The 23,785-nt window shown below is 41.0% G+C and overlaps 1 protein-coding gene across 1 annotated transcript in view; it reads right to left on the bottom strand.

Annotated features, from left to right (window-relative positions):
• LOC121946708 (ephrin type-B receptor 2-like) overlaps positions 1-23,785 on the bottom strand; it is a 100,571-nt gene that overhangs the window by 12,706 nt on the left and 64,080 nt on the right. Inside the window, exons 5-9 of the mRNA XM_042491414.1 lie at positions 10,437-10,592; positions 2,561-2,896; positions 2,285-2,409; positions 1,762-1,924; positions 1,510-1,621 (exon numbers count right to left, since the gene is read on the bottom strand). Of these exons, the coding sequence (XP_042347348.1) occupies positions 1,510-1,621; positions 1,762-1,924; positions 2,285-2,409; positions 2,561-2,896; positions 10,437-10,592 (892 nt within the window). The remainder of the gene's footprint in view (positions 1-1,509; positions 1,622-1,761; positions 1,925-2,284; positions 2,410-2,560; positions 2,897-10,436; positions 10,593-23,785) is intronic.

Genomic DNA, 23,785 nt, shown 5'->3' with positions numbered 1-23,785 from the left:
TGTCTGATGGAGTTTTGTTCTTGCATGGCTTATTATTTTGGTTGTGCACAGTTGTCATTTAGACTGTTAAAAAGTGAAAGTAGGGTGTGGTAGCAATATCAAAACAGCTCCATGCAATTTTATTTGTAATTTGAATTTGTGCTGTTCTGTGCTTTTATCCATGGTTTGTTAGAGTTGTGCACATGAAACAATGCTGATGTGATGAGAATATGGATTATTACCTGCTCCATTTTACGGAGGGACGAGGTTAACATGTTCTCATGTGGCATAGATAATGCTCACAGAAAGAACAGGTAAGGGCAATTGGCATCTTAAACCTCTAGTGTCTGATAATGTATTTTCTTCAGATCAGAGCAACATATGTTAAATATGTTGCCAGATGTATTACCACCTTTAAGGTGTTTTAACATTATCTGCCCCTGGTGGATTCTTCAGCTCTCCATTCATCAACATTTCTATATTAGCACTTATTCACTGATTACATGTAATGCAGACTGGCTAAAGGATGCAGACTGTTCATATAGGCCTGCCACTGGCCACCTGGAATTGGAATTCTCTCCTTCCTCTATCGCCTGACACTTTTTTCAAGGACACAGTTGCTGCATCTAGTATTTAAATGTTTGAGCCTGGAGGGAATTGGTTTTATTTCTTTAGAAATCAAAGGCAATAAGCAACTTGGCAAAGAATGTCCTGCAAACTGCAAACATTTTTTGTAGATTTATATATATATTATATATAATATAGCTAGGTAAATCTTCCTGAGAACTATATTTCTAATTATTATTATTATTATATATTTAGAATTATTTTATGGATTAATATTACAATAAAATTACAGGTTTGGACATAATTAAAATGTTATAGCGTTGTTGTAGCAGTTTGCTTCTGGTCATTAACCTTTTTTTTTAAATTATCCTGTTTGTTTCTTTTTTTTGGTTGTTTGATTTTTCTAATTTTCAGGTAATCTTCTTGTCCTTTTACTAGTTTTTGGGTCATTTATTCTTAAGTTGCTCATTGCCTTATTCCCTTTTATTAAAAAGAAATCAGGCCTATTTACCCAGGTTTCAAATGGTTAAAGATAAAAAACAAAAACAAAACAGGGCATTATGGCTTAGTTAGTTTTAGTTTAGTTAGTGCAGGATCATGATGCTTTTAGCTACACCTTTGTCCAGCATTGGCACGGTGCTAAAACAAAGTATGAAGCTGTGTCTACCTTTGTGAGACTACATGTAATGTGACAGGGGTTACTTGCAGTCATGAACCAACAGAGAATTGGCATCATCTCCTCAATTCTTCAGGACTTTTTGGGCTCTTTTAGTTCATTTTTTTGTTTTAATGGCACAATTACTGTGTGGTTTAAAATAATTTGTTAGTTAATCTGACAGCTTGAAATGGAAAAAAAACACACCATCAAGTAATACTCCTTTAACAATACATGGTGTTTGGTACTTGTATGGAAACTCATGTCAGTGTTACTGCCTTTCATAAAGTGCAACATTATTAGCTCACCTGCGGCAAACAATTATAAGGACAGTGATGGCGATGATGAAGAAGACTACTCCTGCTGCAGTGGAGCCGATGATGAGGGGAAGCTTCTCTTGGATACTGGAGTTGTATTCACCTACAGGTTAAAGGCAGATAACCAACAATTGTGATTCATTTTCAAATACGGATTGTGTGATCCATGGCTCAATTACCAGTTAGGAAGCTACTGGGGCTACTGCAGTTTCAGTTGGCCAGTAAATATTATTGCTATCCCACCTTCAGTCATGGTTTGGAAGTACATTTTGCCACTAAAGCGTCCAAACCCAGCGACAGTCCGGGCCCGAACCTGGAAGACATAGATAGTGCCAGGCCTCAAGCCGTGTATGACTGCGGTGTTGGTCTGACTCCTTGTTAGAGACGAGTTCCACTCTGCCTGGTTCTGAAACACCCAACAGAAATTCTAAATTAGAGAATAATCAAAAAATAAATAATGTGTTTGAGGGGATTCCTGAAATCATTTCGAACTTTATATGATGTTGTCTTCAACATCATATTTTTTTTTTTTTTTTTTTTTTTTCCTTAAGTCTAAATTCTTGCTTGTGCTGTACGTCGCTTTGGATAAAAGCGTCTGCTAAATGAAATTGTAGAAATTGTAGAAATATGAGCCACTTGCATAGTAAGACTGCTACTGTCAAATCAGCAGTCATGATGTCAATATGAGCCATTGTGGAAAAGACTGAAGAAGCCTGTCTTTGTGGTTAGTGATGGCCTCTTCATCATCAGCATTAATATACTGTACCTTCTCATAGTACTGGAGTTCATAGTCCAGAATCACTCCATTGGGCTGATCAGGCTGGGACCAGGACAGAGTGATGCTGTGAGGGCTTCTGCTCACCTGGTGGATGATGGACACTGCTGATGGTGCTGAGAATAAAACATGGTGAAACAAAATTAGAAGCTGTAGGAAGACAGGCAGGGATGCTACTGAGACCACTGCTGAAATTATAACTAAAAGTGAAACTGCTGAGAAGACTCATGATCAAGTTATACCACGTAAATGTTTGGTTAGCCTCACCAGCCTGGTTTGTGGTGATGTTGACAGATGTGTACTGTGGTGAATAAGGACTCTGGTCAGACACTCCGTTGACAGCTTGTATTTCAAAGGTGTACTGGGTGTGAGCCAGTAGGTCACTGATTTGGACACGGGTGTCAGTCAGTCCCAGCTGTCGTGGGACAAACTGCACATTGTCTCCACAGCGGGTGCAGCCACCCCGTCCACTGCCACAGCTCTTACATATTATGTTGTAGACAACATCTTCTCGGCCACCACCTTCCTGTGGTGGGCTCCACTCCAGCCTCAAAGAGGTCTCATTCACAATGGAGATGACATTTTGTGGAGCTGATGGAACAGCTGCAAGAGAAAGGGAGAGAAGAAAATTCTGCTTTTACTGTACTTATACTGGCTGTTTGCTTCTACTTTCCCTCCCTACAGCTACCTGTCTCCACTGGGTTTCTCTGGGTGCAAACCATCACTGGTGGCTGAGGCTGCCGTACAACATTTCACCTGCTGCTCAGTTTTTAACCATTCACACACACTCACAAACTGATGGAACAACCATCAGGAGCAATTTGGAGTTCAGTATCTTGCCCAAGGATACTTTGACATGTTGACTGCAGGAGCCTGGGATCAAACCTCCTCTCTCTTCCACCTGAGCCACACTGACAGAATGCTTAAACACAAACCGTAATTCTTGAGGCACTATCTCTGAAACCATTAACACTTGAAGCCAATGCATTTACCAAGTGTGCCAAACTAAATGAACTTTTTCTGCTCTACACTCAGTGCTATTTGATAAAACACTTAAAGCAGAACTGTGAACATTGCAACACTTTTTCACCAATTGCCTTTCCACATTGACACATGTGAAAACACTTTTAGAAAATTACTTCACTTAGGAATCAGAGCTTAAGCACTGTAAATAGGACACAGGTAAACATCTGGACAACAATGGAGGGCAATATTGGGCAGAGAGACGTGTAAAGGCTTATGGCCAACCCCACAAAGAAGGCAACATTTTCTTTTCTTTTCTTTCCAGCACAAATTGTTTTCTTCTACTGCACTAATGTTGTTGAGGAATGTTAGAACATTTTGACAAAAAAAACAACAAAACGTTTCCCCTGATGTGTATTGATAGTGTTTTATGTTCTGAATATACATTCCATACCTTACACACTTGGATAACTGTGTGTATGTACAACCTGCAGTGCCCTGCACACACAGAAAGAAAAAGCCACAGGTGTCCTTTATTTTTACTATATGTGTGTGGGGGTTTTGTGTGGTTATTTAAATGATGGTTTGTGTGAACTGCACTGACACAAAAACACATCTTTACAGGAGTTTGAAGAGATTTGCAAGAACTGTTTGTTTTCAAGGTGACGTATAAGGCTTTGCTGGTTTGTTGTAAGGCTTTGTGTTAGTGTGTAGTGTTTGGCAAAATAGCCCGTAGTTTCAACGACGCAAAGATAAAAAAAAAAAAAAAGAAAGAAAAGCAAAAATCCAGATCAGGAATATTTTGATGACAGATGTTTTTCATGTGATTGCAAAAAAAAAAAAAAACCTCAACAAAAACAAACAAACAAAAAAAATTGCATGCATTTGCAATCTGAATAAAAGCAGAAGTGTAGCTGCCAATCCTGGCAGCTGCTTTGAGACTAGAACTCTGGCTGTAGATATGGTGGATTTTCTCAGGGTGTAGGGTTGCAAGGAGAATGGTGGCCCACCTGATTTTGCAGTCAGCTGATTGGTCAAGGAGCAGGGAGTCTTGACCTATCACTGCTGCAGGACAAAGAGCTGCTAGAGTGATGAGTGAGTGATGGCTGCCACAGGCTCTTGCTATGTGCGGCTGAGATAGGTTGCGTTCTGAGTCACATTTTTTTTCCTTTTACTGCAGCTGCCCTAACAAAGTATGTAGTTTTGCATGCAGTATGCACACAATCAGGACATATTACTTCCTCATATCACTGAGCCCTGATCTTTGCCCCCTTTTCTCACATATCCATTACTGTGGAGATCAAATAAATCTCAGAGAGACACACATCAACCAGGAAAGCTCTGTTGTTGTTACTTGCGACTTAAATGTTAAACATTCCTATCATGTTATTTTTACCTTTTTTGTTGTTGGTAATCTCTGTGATTAATATTCATATTTACCGATTGGTCATCAGTCCTGTAAATGTGCTGTCTGTCATTGGAGCTTTTGTCAACTGTCAATCAGCTGTCAACCAGCTGTCAAGATGTGATGTATCTGCTGCTGCACAGAGGATTTTGGGTAAGAATAGACAGTAAAACATGCTGGCTTGTGTAAAGCAAAAACCAACCAGATGTAATAGAACAATAAAATTGGTATTTTTGGCATACTGCATTTGACATACTCTGTATTGGGACATGCTAAATCTTTTTCTGCCATCGTTAATTACAAACAACGATGAGAGTTCATACTGGGAGGAAATCAACAGTCTTGCAGAGTGGTGCACAGAAAACAACCTACTGCTCAATGTCAGTAAAACCAAGGAGCTGATTGTTGATTTTGGAAAGAAGGACGCAAAGACTGTCTACATCAGTGGAGCTGAGGTGGAGCAGGTGAACAGCTATAGGTTCCTTGGTATTACTGTCACTGAGAGCCTGAGAGTCTGAGGAGCAATCAAAAGCATACTGACCAGAAAATGGCATGGTTCGTGTATGTCTCAGGACAGGATGGCTCTACAGTAGGTGATAAAAACTGCCAAGCTGTCAGAGGATTCATGCTAGTTTAACCAGTTTCAACCATAGACTGTAGATAAAGATGGACAACATGACAGTTCCCCAATCTTTTCACTTTCAATCGCCCCCTAGTTTCTGACTGCAGTACAGGTCATAAAGCCTGGCCCTCCATGTTAGTGAATGGTCATAGGCCAAAGTAACTCGCCAAATACATTTTTCCCAAACATAGTTTCTGTCACTGATGGTAGTTCTCATCACCCTGATGTTTGTTCAACTGTTTGTTTTTATGATAGATTTGTTTTAATGAGTTATTAAATTCTTCAAACAGGGGCTTTTCCGCCATGATTGCCAGCTGTGACAGCCAATTCAATTCAATTCAGTTCAATTCAATTCAATTCAATTCAATTCAATTCAATTCAATTCAATTCAATTCAATTCAATTCAATTCAGTTCAATTCAATTCAATTCAATTCAATTCAATTTTCTTTATAAAGCCCATTATCACAATACACAGTTTGCCTCAGAGGGCTTTACAGCATACGACATTCCTCTGCCCTTAGACCCTCACATCATCTAAGCAAAAACTCCCCGCAAAAAAAAACCTGTAACGGGGGTAAAAAAAAATGGTAGAAACCTCAGGAAGAGAGAATGAGGAGGGATCCCTTTTCCAGGAGAGAAAGAGAGAGGATGAGAGAAGTACAGCAATAATGGTAACAATAGCATATCATATAATAATAGTAGCAGACGTAAAATTACTAAATGCACTCTATGATAGCATGTGATGTTATGTGCAAATATCGTAAGTGTTGATAAGAGTCCCATGTGTAGCGTTTTGTTTGTCTTGGTGTGTCTCTCGGTCAAAGGCTCAGTAGTAAAACGTTTTTTTATCCAGTTTTAAAGTCCATTCCAAAAGTGCATCTTTTAGATGGATGTTAGTTTTATTTACGACATTGTAATGGATGAAGGATTTTAGTCATCGGACGTTTGGATTTCTATAAATCGGAGGGTGAAGCCTATGAGAGAAACCACACCAGCGCAAACCTACCGGCGCAAGATCAACGCAGTGGGCCCAGTTTGTTGGGCTCTCACCGGTAGGTTCCGACCACAAGAAACTGCCATCTATAAAGCCTGTCTTTTCTAGTCACTTAACCAACGATACCATTTTCTGCAGAGTTTTTTGTCTCCTGTTTTTCAGGACCCGTCATTTCCACATCCGAAGTGTCCATCAGCTGATCACGACCTCAAACAGCTGATGATCTATTTTTCCTGAATTTAGTCCTTCTTCTTATGGTTCACACTGCATATATTAAATGTTTTTAAACAATATCTTTCAAACAGATGGATTTTAGCCGGATGTTTGGATTTCATGTTATCATGTTGGATTTCATGTTATCTGAGATTTAAGCACACAAGTCATGCCACCCATGATCTTTCAGGACTGTATCTTACGACAGAAAGCAAATAAAAAGATCAATGAGCTAAAAGGAGACATAAGGCAGCTCTCTGATGAACTTAAAATGAAAGATTTCCTCTTATACAGTCTTATGGAGGTAGCTGCCAGGCAGTCAAACAGACTGCAGCGCTCAACACCACTATTCATGACACAGTTGTTAGGGATCCTGCCCCCAGCCGTCTTGTTCGGAGGTGGTGGTCTGTGGGCGCAAGGGGCGCTCAGTTGGTGCTGCTTCACCTCCACACCTGAGCCTCTCAAACTAATACGCACCCTTTGCTGATGATGCTCCGGTCCACCCAGCTGATGCTCCAGCTGCTTTGGCCACAAGGTTTTTCAAAGAGGTTTTTGGTTATCGCCCCTTGGATTCTATGTATTATCAACACATCACTTTCTTCTGGTCTGGTCCCAGATTACTTCAAACAGGCCTGTATCCAGCCTCTGCTAAAGAAACCTGGTTTAGATCCAACACTCCCCTCTAACTGTCGTCCTGTGTCAAAGCTACCTTAGATTTCAAAAATTGCAGAAAAGGTAGCTGCTAAGCAATTGTTAGAAATAAACCAAGAACACACCATATTTGACAAATTCCAATCTAGTTTCAGAAAGAACCACAGTACAGAAACAGTCCGTCTTAGAGTAACCAGTGACATCTTAATGAATGCAGACTCAGGGAATCACACTGTCCTTATTTTGTTGGACTTGACCGCTGGCTTTGACACAGTTGATCATAACATACTGCTCAACAGACTCAGGTACTGAGTTGGGTTAAGTGGAACTGCTCTTAACTGGTTTGCTCTCTACTTATCTAACAGAGAATTCAAAGTTAATATTGACAGTTTCACAACACAAATAAGTCTGAAGTCCTGGTTTTTGGTCCTGATCACATTTCAAACTGTATCATCCCCCAGTTTCAAGGACTAACAATTAATACTCAACAAGCAGCTAGAAACTTGGGTGTGGTTTTTGATAACAATCTAAACTTCAGTCAGCACATAAAGGGTGTTGTTCCGTCCTGCTACGTACAAATCTGAAATATTGCTAAAGTTAAACCAATGCTGAACAAAATAGTGGAATAATTTCTCCACACCCTCATTTTATCCCGCTTAGATTACTGCAACTCCTTATTTACTTGCCTGAATGATACCTCAATTAACCACTTACAGTTGGTACAGAATTCAACAGCAAGTCTCCTTACAGCCACTCCACAGAGGGAACACATCACTCCAGTACTATCCAAAATGCATTCGCTACAGAATTCAGAATTAAGATTTTGTTTACTTACTTTTAAATCCTTGCATGGTCTGGCTCCAATTTACATTTCAGAACTCTTAGCCCCTTACTCTGCTCCCAGACCTCTTGGATCAAACGATCAAATGTTATTAAATGTACCAAGATCCAGACTAAAAACAAAAGGGGATCACGCTTTTACAGTTCTAGCCCCAAAACTGTGGAATAAGCTTCCCATGAACATCAAAGCAGCCCAATCAGTTCCTCATTAAAAAAAAGAAAAAAACTTTTAAAAACACTTATACAATCAGGCATTTGTATAACTTTTGTATAAATGTAATATGTATGTAATATGTATGTATGTTTAAACAGGGTTGATGTTGTTTTACCTTAGACTCGTGTAATGTATGGTTTGGTTTTGTGAAGCACTTTGTAACTTTGCTTTAGAAAAGCACTTTACAAATAAAGTTAATGTTATTATTATATTAATTGTGGAGGCATGACGCATAATAATGGCAGATTATGAGGTAAAAGGAGACATAAGGCAGCTCTCTGATGAACTTAAAATGAAAGATTTCCTCTTATACAGTCTTATGGAGGTAGCTGCCAGGCAGTCAAACAGACTGCAGCGCTCAACACCACTATTCATGACACAGTTGTTAGGGATCCTGCCCCCAGCCGTCTTGTTCGGAGGTGGTGGTCTGTGGGTGCAAGGGCCGCTCTTTTTTGGTTTAGAAAAGCACTTTTATATTTTTTATATTATTATATTAATTGTGGAGGCATGACGCATATTAATGGCAGCAGAAGGTTGCGTTGAGCAGGATCACGGCATCTGCGCAACCAAGGCCAACCACACAGGTGCAGCCTCAGACAGGACCATAGCAACAGCACAACCAAGATCACAATCAAGGCGAACCAGAGGTGCAGCCACAGCACAAGCACGGCCAAAGGCTGGGTCACAGCATCAGTACAGCCATCACCATGGCCCAGGCACAGCCAAGATTGCAGCCAAGTTCCAGGAAAACTGTGAAACAAGGGAGCACAAATGCTCTGGACAGACAACCAAGATAGTCTAATGCAGTAAAAAGACAAGACATTTGCAGATAGAGGGAGCAAGAAAAGGAAAAATGAGCTCAGTGTATTCTAGAAAGCCCCCCAGCAGACTAAACCTATCTCAGCCTAATGAGGGGTTGGTTCAGGCAACCTTAACCAGCCCTAATTATAGGCTTTATCAAACAGGAAGGTCTTAAGTCTACCCTTAAAAGTGGAGACGGTATCTGCCCCCCTAACCGAACCTGGAAGATGGTTCCATAAAAGAGGAGCGTGGTAACTGAAGGCTCTGTCTCCTACATTTGGAGACTTTGGGAACCATAAGTAACCCTGCGTTTTCAGAGCGCAGTGCTCTTGAGGGTTGATAGGGAACTATGAGCTGCAACAGATAGGATGGAGCCTGTCCATTCAGAGCTTTGTAGGTAATTCTTGCACTCGCATTGAATGGAGCTGGTCACGGTTGGTCAGACAGTTGTTTTGGTGGGAACTCTCCCACCGCAGATATCGCTACTGCGCACATTCAATGACATTACCATCGCAGGGTGTTAGCGGGGGAGTGTCGTCCATCTTTATATACAGTCCGTGGTTTTAACCGGTTACTTCATAGTGCTGTGTTCATTTATGAACACCATTCCTGCATGATAGTCTAACATGTTTCACATCACATTATACAGCAGCTCTGAAAAACATAAAATGTGTCTGTATCTCCCTCACTGATCTCTAAAAATACAGAAGGGACTGAATGCAATGACGCAATATCAGCTGCTTCTTCATTTGTGGGAAAGCTGGTAGTGATGCATTTGTAGACAGTTCAGCCTTTCCATGTTGGCCGGTGATGTCTCTGAATGCATCATTGCTGGCTCGACCCTTTCAACACAGGCCCCCATAGTGAAGAATTCCTTCTGGCCTCTGGAGCGCTCCTCCCTGAATCTGTCATTCAAGACAGCTTTGCTGCTTGTAATGACATCAGCTAAGAGAGTGTGAACTAACCACCCTATTGGTGCACCCCAGTTGCTTGCTGCTTCAGTAAGCCAAATCCCCCCTTTGTTGCTTAGGAAACAGGGAGTTTGTTCAGGTAGAGAATACTACAGTTGGATCCATGTTGTCCTCCACCCCATTACAGGGACAGGGAGGCAAAATTGCATCTGGTCTGCCCATTTTGTGTGTTTGCATGTCATGTTCAATGCATGGCCCCTATCAGACGTGCTGAACAGCTGTATATGTTTTCTTGATGGTGTGGCTGGTAAGGCTCCATGCCAGAAACGCCTTGCGAGATGGCCTAGTGAGTGCTTCTCCCAAGGTTACGGGCAGGTGGGCAGGGACCCTTCCACTGTGGTGTGTGCACATTACACAGTGATGATGGCCTTGTTCTGCAGGGCGAGTGTTGAGGACAAATTTACAGCTGAATCACTAACCACACTGCTATCCTTAAATGTGCTGTCCTGACATTTGCTGTATACCTACTTGTACAAGGCATCTGTGGAGGGTCGGAGTCAGTGCGGTAGTAGCCATTTCGACAGACACAGTTAGTTGCTCCCTCACTGGTGGTTCGACTGTTGATGGGGCACTGCAGGCATTTGTGGTCTCCCTGTGCAGTCTTGAAGAAACCTGATACACAAGCTGTATGGGAGATAAACAGCAGGGGAAGAGGTACAGAAGGCACACAGAACAGAGGGAGGACAGAAAAAATAAGCAAGACCAGCAAAATTAGAAACAAAATGCATGGTATACCATACAAGAGAAAGAAAGGGAAAAAACAGTCAGCTCTATATCATATAACAGCCAAGTAGTATTGGCCAGATCCTAAAATACTATGACTGACCTTTTTAATCTCAACATTTTCCCCAAAGAGTAATTTATTTTGTCTGACATCTGCATCACCTAAAGGTCATCACATCAAAGTGACATGTACTGGGACTCCCTTAGATGCTGTCTGTTCTGCTGTCCACAAAGTCTCACACATATAAGAGCATGTGGAGCTGAGGACACTGTCTGGGATTACAAAAGACAACAAAGAACAAAGCAAGGACGCAAGGAAGCTGTAGTATTTAATAAATGTTTTTCTTTTTTTCGCTTTATAAAACACAATGATAGACAATTACTGTTCCCCACTGTTAACTTTAAAAGTGATAATTGATAAGGGCAAAAAATAATTAATTCCAGTATTTAACTAGAATAATCAAATCATGGTTGTGTGCCTCTGTGAACCTGTCAAGTTACAGTAATAGTTTACATCTATGTCTGTCCAGACTCATATGTCACCATGACAGAAAACAATGCTTCAATTACAAATGTTGCTGCAAGGAGGCTACAACTTATTAAGTGTGGATCTTCGACACATTGTCTACCCAGCAGTACAGAAGATCTTATCAGCACAGTTTCAAGATGGGCACCACAACTAGTGTCACCAATTCAGTATATGACCAAATGTCTCTCCTTCTGTCCCTGAGACATGACATTGAATAACTGCTATAAAAAAAAGGTTTTGCAGAACATCATGATGTCACAGTGAGGCTGACCTTTCACTTTTTGGATATGCAATTTCAGTTCATTGTTTCTTCTATTAGACATTTATGTGAACATTTTGTAATAATATGTGTGAGTTCTGAAGTTATGGCCAAAAACACACTTTGTGAGGTCACAGTGACCTTGACCTTTGACCACCAAAATCTCATCAGATCATCATAGTCCGAGTAGATCTTTTTTTTTAAAGCTGGCCAAAGAGGTCCAAAAGGTCCTCAAGTATAGCAATAAAGTACCAGTGTACACTAAATTTGTACTTTGTGCATGTGTTTCTCAGCATAAAACACCCGATTCAGACTGTATAATTCAGTTTTCATTAGGGATGGGAATCACAGGGTAACTCTTAATACAATACTATCACAGTACTTGGCTGATGATATTCATGATTACTGTAACTTGACAAGAAAAAATACCCCTCAAATGGCAAAAAGAAGCAATTATGTATTTATTCAGTGCATTAAGGTGTCAGTTCCACATCATTTGACTCTGAGATGAAGCAACATACAACAAAGTGCAAAGTCTTAGCAAAGTGCCTCTTACACATGCTGACTGCAACTTGGCAACACATGGCATCATTCCAATATCAAATAGCCATAAACAGGCAAGAGGCTAAACTGAAAGAAAGCACAACAATTGTGGAGTTGCTACAATGCTGCTGGTGTACTAAAGTCAAGTCAAGTCAAGTCAATTTGATATATAGAGCCCATTATCACAAAACATGGTTTGCCTCAGAGGGCTTTACAGCGTACGACATCCCTCTGCCCTTAGACCCTCACATCACCCAAGGAAAAACTTTCAAAAAAAGAACCCCAAAAACCAAAGTTGCTAACCATTAAATAAGTAAGCCTACTTGAACTTTTAATACTCGTGAATTTATATTATGTGGAAAGTGGGACGCCCCGAAAAGCAGTGTTAGAAAGGCACACGCTAAAACAGTGTTACAGGAAGGAAGGTAGACCGCAGGGCGGCCTCTGTCCTGTAAGCACGCATTAAAATAAAGGAAATGGTGTTATGGGAAGGAAGGTAGACCGCAGGGCGGCCCCTGTCCTATAAGCACGCGTCAGATAAAAACCAGTGAGTTTCTAGGAAGGAAGGTTGAAGGTTGAAGCTTGAGCCCTAATGCCTTATTGAAAAAAATAAGAGAGTTGGATGCTGTAGGACTTTTCACACAAAGTGATCCAAAAAAGCAAGCGCTCCAAGTGACTGAAGAGCAATTTGTAGCCTTCCAGCAAATCCCAGCCAGAGGCAGGGGTATAAAGATGAGACATAATGTCTTGGGCATGAGAGGACCCCCTGCATATGGACAAATTCCTTACCAATTTCCCAATAGAGGAAGAGGCCTTATTCGTGGAAGGAGGGGTAACAGACTGCGAGGCGAGACAGACGCATGCCGTCATTGTCTCAGACCCAGCCATTGGGCTAGAGACTGTAATCTTAGAAAGCAGGAGGAATTCCAAACAGTGAACAGAGAAGCAATGCAATCTTACATTTACGGCTCCCCTCAACCTGGGAATAGGATAACTCCACAAAGAAATGCCTTTCCCTATGGACAGCGACAGACAGTAACTGAGTCAAACTGACAACAGTTTCCTTCTGAGAATAGACCAATAAACTCAATATGGGAAAAATAGGACAACCGACAGTGGGACCTGGATGGTTATTGTAAAGTTATAGTCACTGCTCCACATTTTCATATTTCTAATAAACCTTCAGAAATACAACTAAATCTGCAAGTATCAGGGAAAAAGATCCCATTTTTAGTAGATACTGGTGCAACAATTTCATGTTTAAGAGAAAAAGATTTGAAAGTAAACAATCCATCCAGTCTGTCGGTATCAATGGTGTCCCACAAACTGAACCATTGTCTATTCCATTACAGGTTGACTTAGATAAAATAAAATTTCAACATCCATTTGTAGTGAGTTCCACTGTTCCTATGTCTTTATTAGGACGTGATTTATTGAGTAAGCTCAATGCAACCATTTGATGTTCACTTGAAGGCATTGAAGTTCATATCACTTACAATACGAAATTGTCCTATAAGTCTGCGTCTATTTTACTTGACACTGATTTTGTGTCTAGTTTATTTACCGTGGAGGGAATTAAGATTGGCATCTTAAGCGGCTGTCGCTGCTAAAATTTTGAATATGAAACCTGTAGATCCACCCTTTTCAGATCATAAAATTGATTATGAGAAAAAACGAGAAATCCTGCAATGTTTATTTGTGTGGCCACATGGAAAAGTTAGCACGGTGGCATCATGGTTAGCACTGTTGCCTCACAGCAAGAGGGTCCCTGGTTCGAAACCCGGGTGGAACGGGGTTTGGTCCTTTGGGGTTCTGTGCGGAGTCTGCATGTTCTCCCCGTGTCTGCATGGGTTCTCTTCGGGGTCTCCAGCTTCCTCCCACAGTCCAAAGACATGCAGCTCAGGTTGATTGGTGACTCTAAATTGCCCTTAGGTGTGACTGTGAGCGTGTATGGTTGTCTGTCTATATGTTGGCCCTGCGATAGTCTGGCGACCTATCCAGGGTATACCCCGCCTTCTGCCTGATGACAGCTGGGATTGGCTCCAGCCCCCCTCCGTGACCCTTACGAGGACAAGCGGTTACAGAAAATGACTGACTGACTGACAGATTTCATGGATGTTAACCATTTGTTGAAATCTTGCCTTGAATACCTTGAGAAAGTCCCAGATAATGAGGATCAAAACAAAAATTATATTGTCATAATATTGTCATTGGTCATATGGATTCGAGCCAACACATTTTTTTTATCAAAACTTTGACAAATTTTTGAAAACTTCAAATTTGCATAGAAGCTAAGGATGTGATGATAAAACCTCCTTCTATATTAGCTTCGGTCCCTTCAGAGTTATGGGCATTGCACGCAAATCATGTTGGGCTATTGAATGTTCCTCCATATCAAGCCAATTGTTACAGATTGACTTTACACATATGCCAAAATGTAGAGGTTTTTCTTATCTTTTGGTTATTGGTGATAGGTTTTCAACATGGCCTGACGCCTTTCCTACCAGAAAAGAAAATGCACAAAGTGTAGTTAAATGTTTAATGGAACATGTGATTCTAGGAATCAAATGGATTTTCATATTCCTTATCACCCTCAGAGTGCTGGACAAGTAGAATGAACAAACAGAACAATAACAGATAAATTACTAAAAATCCATCAATCTAGACAAATGAACTGAATAGAAGCATTGCCTTTAACATTAATGTCAATTAGGGCAATGCCTAATACAACTATTGGGTTGTCACTGCATGAGGTTTTAATGGCCCGCCCTTTTCCTCTGGGTGTCCAAATGGACAAGAAATTGGTTTCGAATTTGACACATCTTCAAGAAGCGCAACAAAATTATGTTCAACATCTGTTTTGTTTTATTTCAAAATATTCTCAGCAGGTGATAGATTTTCTTCAAGCCAGCTGAGAAGTCCACACATGCCTTCCAACCAGGAGACTACGTTTTGGTTCATAGCCTGAAACCTACTGGTGGAGAACCACATTATAGTCCTCCAATGCAAGTTCCGTTGATAACTAGAACTGCAGTGAAGGTTAAGGGTCAACCACAATGGATACATGCCAGCTGCACTGTTACCACTGACAACACTGATCCCTGCAGCCTAATCACTAGTACTCATGAGATAAAGATAGCAATTAAGAAAGCTAAAAAGGGAAAGGAAAACAAATATTCTTTGGCACACTCTTACCTCATTAATCCCATAATCACCTTTAGTATTATCATCTGTTGTATGATAACTGGATGCATACTTATAACTTCTGACGATAACAGTCACACGGGTAATAGTTCTGGCAACAACCATGTTCAAAGTAATGGAATGCTAACACTTACATACAAACAACAATCAAACAGCCAAACTAATTGCATGGTATGAAGTTTAAGGAAGATATCTGGTCTCTTTTTAAAGGTTGGTATGCTAGAACATGTTCCTGTGACCAATCTCGAGATGCAGTGTTTGTATTACCCATTAACCCCTAACGTGACTAAATCCTATTATATTTACAACGTTACTTATGTTGAGATAGAACCTCAATCTGTAAATGTGAAAGTAAATTATTAATCTACGGAAGATGAAATTTTAACAACTCAAATTATAGTACTAAGCGCTTTATCTGAAAGACCGTCTGTCGATTTTTGTAACTCCATGTGGAGGAACCTGAGCCTGAGCTAAATTTTTTGTGCACTTAGATTCAGATGCTTATCAGGATTTTCAGCCGGTTATACTTAAAGCTGCCCAAGAGAAGCCACCTGTAGTATGTGTGCGTGCTATAACAGGAATTATACAGCATAACATAGGTTATACTCATGGCTCGTATTGCTCGTATGATTTGGATATCCTTTCTAACTAACCTTTCTCTGCCTTAGAGCATGTTATTTGGCTTTGTGGCAACAAAGTATACACCTTCATCCCACCAAATTGGCAAGGGGTTTGTTCCCCATACTGGATCCCAACGACTGTTGAGTTTAATCCTAAAACTGAAACTGTGGGGAAGCAAACAGAACGGGAAGAGCCTCCCCAGACAATTAAATGGCCTTCTCAATTACCAGATGGATATGATCCAAAATTGACAATAAAAGAAAATGATAATAATTCGGTTTAAAAAGAATTTGATTTATCTTTAGACGCTAATCATCCTTTTATTTCTAATTTATGATATAATTCACTTATGACAAAGGTACGTAGACTGACCAAAAAATCTTGTTATGCCTGCTCATTACTCCCACAGTCAACTCAGGAATTATTTCCAATGGTAGCTATACCTCTTGAAGGTCCAAAAGGATTACCTTCATTGTGTGTAATGGCCTATCAGTATGTGATTCAAACTCATCCTGATTTAATAGCACCTGATGAGTCTACATTCTTCAGTAGACCTGTAATTCGGTCTAACAATATTTACATTGGGAAAACTAAGGCCATGGTATCTAAAATAGGTGCTGTTTTGCATAAAATGATTCAATATGTAATTTATTCTAATATTACTATTATTAGAATTTTTGCTACTCAATGTTCCAGAACACTATTAATCTTTAATGGGTTGGCCAAGTTTTTATAAGAAACATATTTTACCAGCCGATCTAGCTACTGATAACATTTTGTCTTCAGCTGCACTTAATTCCTCAGCTGTTTTTGATGTTTGTTTAAATGGTTTGCCACTAGAAATACAAAAAGGTCAAAATTTAGGATTCCTGGAGCCAACTCAATGCTGTCACACTGTTGATTCTTTAGGAAATTACTCCCAATTAGCAAAATTAGGTACTGCTATAATGCCAGTTTTTCATTGGTGTTGTGGAATGAATGTCTGGAATTACTTACCTCCACTATTTAAGGGACGTTGTGGGTTATGTTTTCTAAATGACATTACCTACATAGTTGAACCTGTTAAATTTTTGCCAAGTCATGAAAACGCCTCACGACAAAAGAGAGAACTGTCTGAAGTAATGGGATACATACATCTCAAAAATACTGATCCAGTGGATTATGGCTACTCGCGCTGCCAAGTGATTATCAGCTTTACACCCATTCTCAGTTATGCTAATCATAATCTTATAGCGTTGACAAGACGTGATGTAGCTTTAGTCGCTAATACTACCTTTATGGGTTTCCATGCTATTGGTAGTGAATTATCTTTACTTCGGAGATATGCTATTGACAACATGATTGCTTTAGATGCTGTGACTGCCTCTCAAGGTGGAGTATGTGCAATTGTAGGTGAGGGATGTTGTACATATATTCCCTCAGAGTCAGAAGGTCTAGGTAATCTGACTGTTGCAATTAGAAATTTACAGGAGATACAGGAAGGAATTATCAGGAGAAATAGTGACAAATGAGCTACAGCAGGTCATAGCAATTCACAGATATGGGATGCAGTTACTAAATTCTTTAATGGAAACCCTACAGTTGCATGGCTTTTGAGTATCAGGGCTCCCATATTCTGTATTGTTTTCATAGTTGGTGTAGTAGTATGTTGCTGTTTTCCTATTCTCTGTGCACTGATTTTGAAATCTGTTTCTTCTCTCACATACATGACCATGATACAAAATCCGGTTAGAAACATAAACATATACCCCCCACCTGAGCCGGATCGTTCTGAGTCCACATCTCTGTCTTCTGACAATTCTGACAATTCTGTTGATGATGTGGACTGAGCAACATTCATCAAATACATACATATAATACATGATGATGTCTGATTACCGCTAATCTTATGTTTTGACAATCTTAGGAGGCTGCCGCTCCATATACGAAGAATCTGAAGGAACGATTTCCATTCCCTCATCTTTAGTTTGGGAAGGTATAGGTGAAAGAGGGAGGTCTGGGTTTTTTCAAATTAAACTGGGTCTCTGTTCCTCGGAACTTAGTGGAGGGAGAGGAATCCAAACCGCGCCTTAAGGGAGGATGGGACAAACCTAAAGATTCTAAGTGATGGTTGACAGTAGTGACATCCTATTTGGAGTCTCTGTTATTATGCATGATGTTTTAATTTGCTAGTTATTGTAGTGTAGTGAGTATCAAGATACATAAAAGGAAAAAGGAAAAAAAAAGATAAAAAGAAAAAGGGGGAACTGTTAGTATGTATTTTAGGATTATGCATACATTATACTCTATGTCTACCTCAAGTAAAGAACTACCCATATATAGTGAAGCCTTAATGCCTGTAAGTTGACCATAGATACCTGAGATGGACCAGTGCCAGCAGATTTAGCAACACAAACACATTCCTCACTTCTTAGAAGAACCTTAGTTCCTGACATGTTAGAATTTGATCCTAACCATCTACGTCATAACAAATACATAAATACCACTGTGTTTTCTCTGTTCGTTGTCGAACGGTCACTTGCATGTTTCCCTCGTTCCTGTGTCGACCTGAGTGCTCGTAATAAACGTTTCCTGACTGAAGCTTCAACAGGTGTCTCTGCTCCTCAGTTGCAACACAGAATATCATCCTATCATGGAACCAGGAAGTAGTGACTCTGGTAAGTCAAGACAGTAACAAGCTTGATGTGGGGGATGTTTAGAGTGCACCCCCCCCCCCAGCCCAAATAATTATTACATTAATTTTTGAGACCCCCCCACAAATGCGTAGTCACAATTGTTTGATGTAATTTTGTGTGAGAAGGGCCGAGTTTAAATGCACGTTTATTAAAAAACAACACAAGACAGGTTAATATCATACCTATTGAAATTAAAAGTACATGACCTTATCATTTCAGTTAAGCTTGACTGACTCATTTTATCCCAGATATACAGTTTATGGTGTGTAATAATGGATAGGCACTAGAAAGTTAGCTTACATGTAGTTTTCAGCTGCCAATAAGTGATTGTTACACTATTGGCCGGAAGGGTGTTTATGTCTTGAAATACCTTGATCTGAATTTATTGCCATAATTCATTATTTCCAACAATCAAACATGGTTACCTCACAACCATAAAGAAAATTGACCTTCAGGATTTCACACACTGCACTGATACCCGTTTCCCCTTTAGGCTACTCCAAGGTCTATTTTACCACCCATTTCTATCATCGATTTAACTTACACTCGTAATTGAATGCAACACAATGAATTTCTACAGGAATTTTCATAATTTAATCAAACTGAAATTTTTAATGTTGAGTTCTTTTTTAACAATGTAACATAACAATGTTTTTTTCTGTGTTCTGAAAAAAAGATTTTGTTTGATTAAACTATGAAAATTCCTTGAGGGAATATTCTTTTCTCATCACTTTTTGGGTGAGCTTGAAGTCAGTGAAAAATAAGAGAGATTTAAATGGCCCATTTTTCAGCGTACCACATAGCTGTCTTTGATTTTCATGGCTCTGGGAGCTCTAAAGTGTCCAACTTCCTGATCCCTCCAGCAATTCATGAGTTAAAATGTCACATTTTAAAGCTCTCCCACGTTACCTGTTTGAATACATGGTTAGTTTTTCTGTAAGATTACCAGCTCTTCTATTGGCTTTACCATGACTGTTGACATATACTGACTATACCCTGTCACTTCTGTGAGTAGTAACATATTGATAGTCAGAGGGTAACTGCTTTCTATTTAAAGACCTTCAGATTAACATTATTTTTCAGGTCATCAGAACACAAAAAACTTGGTCTTATTTATCTACACAGTAACAGTAACATTTTCTTTCCTTCACATCCGGAGTTCAACTGTCCGGCGGACCCTACTCATTAGTATCCCTGAATAGACCTCACCAGGGAGGCTGAGGAGTGTGATCCCACTATAGTTGGAACACACCCTCCGGTCCCCCTTCTTAAAAAGAGGAACCACCACCCCAGTCTGCCAGTCCAGAGGCACTGCCCCGACGCAATGTTGCAGAGTCGTGTCAATCATGACAGCCCCACAACATCCAGGGCCTTAAGGAACTCTGGGTGGACCTCATCCACTCCCGGGGCCCTGCCATGGAAAAGCTTTTTGACCACCTCGGCAAACTCATCCCCAGAGATGGAAGAGCCCACCCCAGAGACCCCAGGCCCTGCATCTTGCCCGAAAGGCGTGTCGGTGGGATTGAGGAGGTCTTTGCAGTTTTCCTTCTACCGATCCACAATGTCTCGAGTCGAGGTCAGCAGCGCCCTGTCCCCACCATACAGTGTTGACAGAGCACCACTTCCCCCTCCTGAGACGCTGGATGGTGGTCCAGAACTCTTCGAAGCTGTCTGGAAGTCGTTCTCCATGACCTCACCAAACTCCTCCCACGCCCGGGTTTTTGTCTCAGCGACCAGCATAGCTGCACTCTGCTTGGCCTGCCCGTACCTGTCTGCTGCCTCCATGAGTCCCACATGCCAAGAAGGCCCGATAGGACTCCTTCAGCTTGATGGCATCCCTCAATGCTGGTGTCCACCAACGGGTGCGGGTGTTGCCGCCCCGACAGGCACCGAACACCTTATGGCCACAGCACCGGTTGGCCGCCTTAGCAATGGAGGCAAGGAACATGGACTCAATGGTCGAAGCTCTCCCGGAGGTGGGAGTTGAAGCTCCTTCTAACGGGAGACTCTGCTAGACATTCCCAGCAGACCCTTACAATGTGTTTGGGTCTGCCAGGTCTGACCGGCGTCCTCCCCTACCATCAGAGACAATTCACCACCAGGTGATCGCCCCTCTCTTCACCCAAGTGTCAAGACATGCGGCCGCAAGTCCAACGATACAACTACAAAGTCGATCATCAAACTGCGGCCTTGGGTGTCAAGTGTGCATATGGACACGCCCCTCCAGATCTCACTGTCGTTGCCAACATAAGCATTGAAGTCCCCCTGCAGAAAGAGGGAGTCCTCAGAAGGAGCACTCTCCAGCACCCCCTCTAAGGACTCCAAAAAGGGTGGATTCTCTGAACTGCCATTTGGACCATAGATCTGTTCCCCCACCTGAAGGCAGAGGGAGGCTACCCTCTCGTTCACCGGGGTAAACTCCAACATACAGTCACCAAGCCGGTAAGTATTGCCACCCCTGCCCGGCGCCTCTCACCAGTGGCAACTCCAGATTGGAAGAGAGTCCAACCCCTCTTGAGAAGACTGGTTCCGGAGCCCAAGCCATGTGTCAAGGTGAGGCTGACTATATCTAGATGGAACTTCTCAACCTCGTGCACCAGCTCAGGCTCCTTCTCCACCAGAGAGGTGACATTCCATGTCCCTAGAGCTAGCTTCTGCAGCCAAGGATCAGACTGCCAAGGTCCCCGCCTTCGGCTGCCGCCCAACTCACACAGCACCCTTTGGCCCTTCCAATGGGTGGTGAGCTCACGGGAAGGAGGTCCCACGTCGCCTCTTCGGGCTCGCCATTGAGCCCCACCGCCAGGCCTGGCTCCAGGGGGGGACCCCAGTGACTCGCGTCCGGGCGAGGGAAACTTTGAACCATTTTTTTGTATTCATCAGAAGGGGTCCAGTGAGCTACACTTTGTCCGGTCCCTATCTAATAATATATCTAATATATAATATATTATAATATATCATATAGAACCTTTAGTAACATAGTTTTACAATGTACTTTGATAGAAACCTTTACAGTGAATAATGGGAATAATGACCATAATGCTGCCGTAGCACTCACTTCAGGAGATACTCCTCTGGTGGCCTAAACCAGTAACTACAGTTCAATACATAAATCTAAAAGCATTACAAACGTGCATTTAAACTCATTCCATCTCACACAAAATTACATCAAACAATTGTGACTACGCATTTGTGTGTGTGTGTGGGGGGGGGGTCTCCATAATTAATATCATTATCATTTGGGCTCGGGGGGGGGTTACATCTCATGAATTAATATGCGAATCTCTCCGCGCTCCGCAGCCCTAGATGCGCTTATATCATGGTCATAAAATTGTAATAATTCATCAAATCATAACGCCTCGACGGATCTCTGTCAAAACACCAGAGATGATTGATATTCATGTAAGGAACCTACCCATGTGACCGTCCCATTTTCATTTTTCATTATTTTCCATGAAATCACAAAAAAATGGACATAAACAAAATTTGACCATTATTTTGAAATTCGCTTTCTTAGTTGTGGTTTCTGACCAAACACGGGATAATTAAAAAATGGCTCTAAAATTCAGTTCTCATTTAATAGTTTAAAATAAGTAAACAAGTAAATGAGACGTTTTTTTTCTTGTTTTTCATGCAGTTCAATCCCCTCTGAAAACGAATCATACGTTCATACCCCAAGTAATATGTAGGCCCCAAGTACCAATTCAAAATGTAATGGCATATATTGCAGCAACACTCCCAGGCCTTCTGTTTTGCATTCAAATATTTATTCTCCTGTAGATCAACTTTTTTTATTGGATGTGATCTCTGCTGAGTCAGCACACATGCAGCCATGATCTTCTCTTCAGTCCTCATTTGTGTCCTTTGTTTAAAGAAGTAATCTCATTAAAAACAGCATGAAGCCCCTCATTGCTTTTACTAATTTAAGTCACTCTCAAATTGATTGTCTTGTTGATAGTGCTACTGGCTCACTTTGATCAGCTCTTTACTCCGTTGCACCTCTTAAGAAGAAAATAATAAACAAAGAAAGTTAGCTCCATGGTTTAACCCCTGGACCTGCAAATTAAAACAAATATTTTGAAAATTTGAGAGAAATTGGCGTTCAACCAACCTGGAAGAGTCCTGTTTAGTCTGGCAGGACAGTCTTAAAACGTACAGAGAGGCCATCCACCATGCCAGAGCAAACCATTACTCATCGTCAACTGAGGAAAATAAAAACAATCCCAGGTTTCTTTTCAACACTGTAGCACGGCTGACTCAGAGTCACAGCTCTATAGAGCCTTGTATTCCTTTAGCCCTCAGTATTAATGCCTTTATGAGTTTCTTTAATGATAAAATTATGCTGCAAGCAGTGATAAAAGGGCCCTCACACCAGCACCTATGTCGGGGTGCTGGTGTGACTCCAACTGAAGCGGTTGTTTATTTCTGTGAAAGTCGGATAATGTAAGCAGAGAGTTTGGACCCTGGAGTGAGCTATTTCACATGGTGTAGTACTTCAAGCGGCCACTAGGTGACAGCGGAGGGGAGACAAATTCCATGTCATCTTTGTTTACAACATTTGTAGACCAAACCATGTAAATATCATATTAATCCAATGATAACTGACCCTCAAAGCTTACTTCCTGTTGTCAGTAGGTGGCGCTGTTATGACAAGTGAATATTGTCATAGAGATGTGTTAAGGACTGTGTTCAGAGACTCTTATCAAACCTATGAAGTTTCAGGCAGATTAGAAAATGTACACCAAAGTTACAACAATTTCCTCTTTTATGGTGGGACATCAAAATTGTACCCCACATGATGGGTAGAGAGGGTCCTCGCACCATTTAGTGCTTGCATTTGACACCATCAAATCTTACTGCACAGACTGGAACACTGAATTGGCCTTAAAGGAACGTCACTAAGCTGGTTTAAATCATATGCATCAGATAGTTCCCAGTTTGTTCATATAAATGATCAATCCTCCATGCATACTAAGGTCTGTGTTGGAGAACCACAAGGTTCTGTACTTGGACTAATCCTTTCCACTTCATATATGCTTCCCCTAGGCAACATCATTAGAAGTCACTCTGTAAATTTCTATTGTTATGATTATATGCAACTGTATCTATCTATGAAGCCACATGAAACTGATCACTGTTATTTAGACTTCAAGCATGCCTTCAAGCATGCCTTCAGGACATAAAAGCCTGAATGAGCTGCAATTTCCTGATGTTAAATTCCAACAAAACTGAAGTTATTGTTCTTGGCCCCCAACACCTCAGAAAC

Source organism: Plectropomus leopardus, chromosome 8, assembly GCF_008729295.1.
Source record: "Plectropomus leopardus isolate mb chromosome 8, YSFRI_Pleo_2.0, whole genome shotgun sequence".
Taxonomy (NCBI): Eukaryota; Metazoa; Chordata; class Actinopteri; order Perciformes; family Serranidae; genus Plectropomus; species Plectropomus leopardus.
Note: the sequence above shows the minus strand (reverse complement) of the source record. Positions and strands in the feature narration are given on the sequence as shown.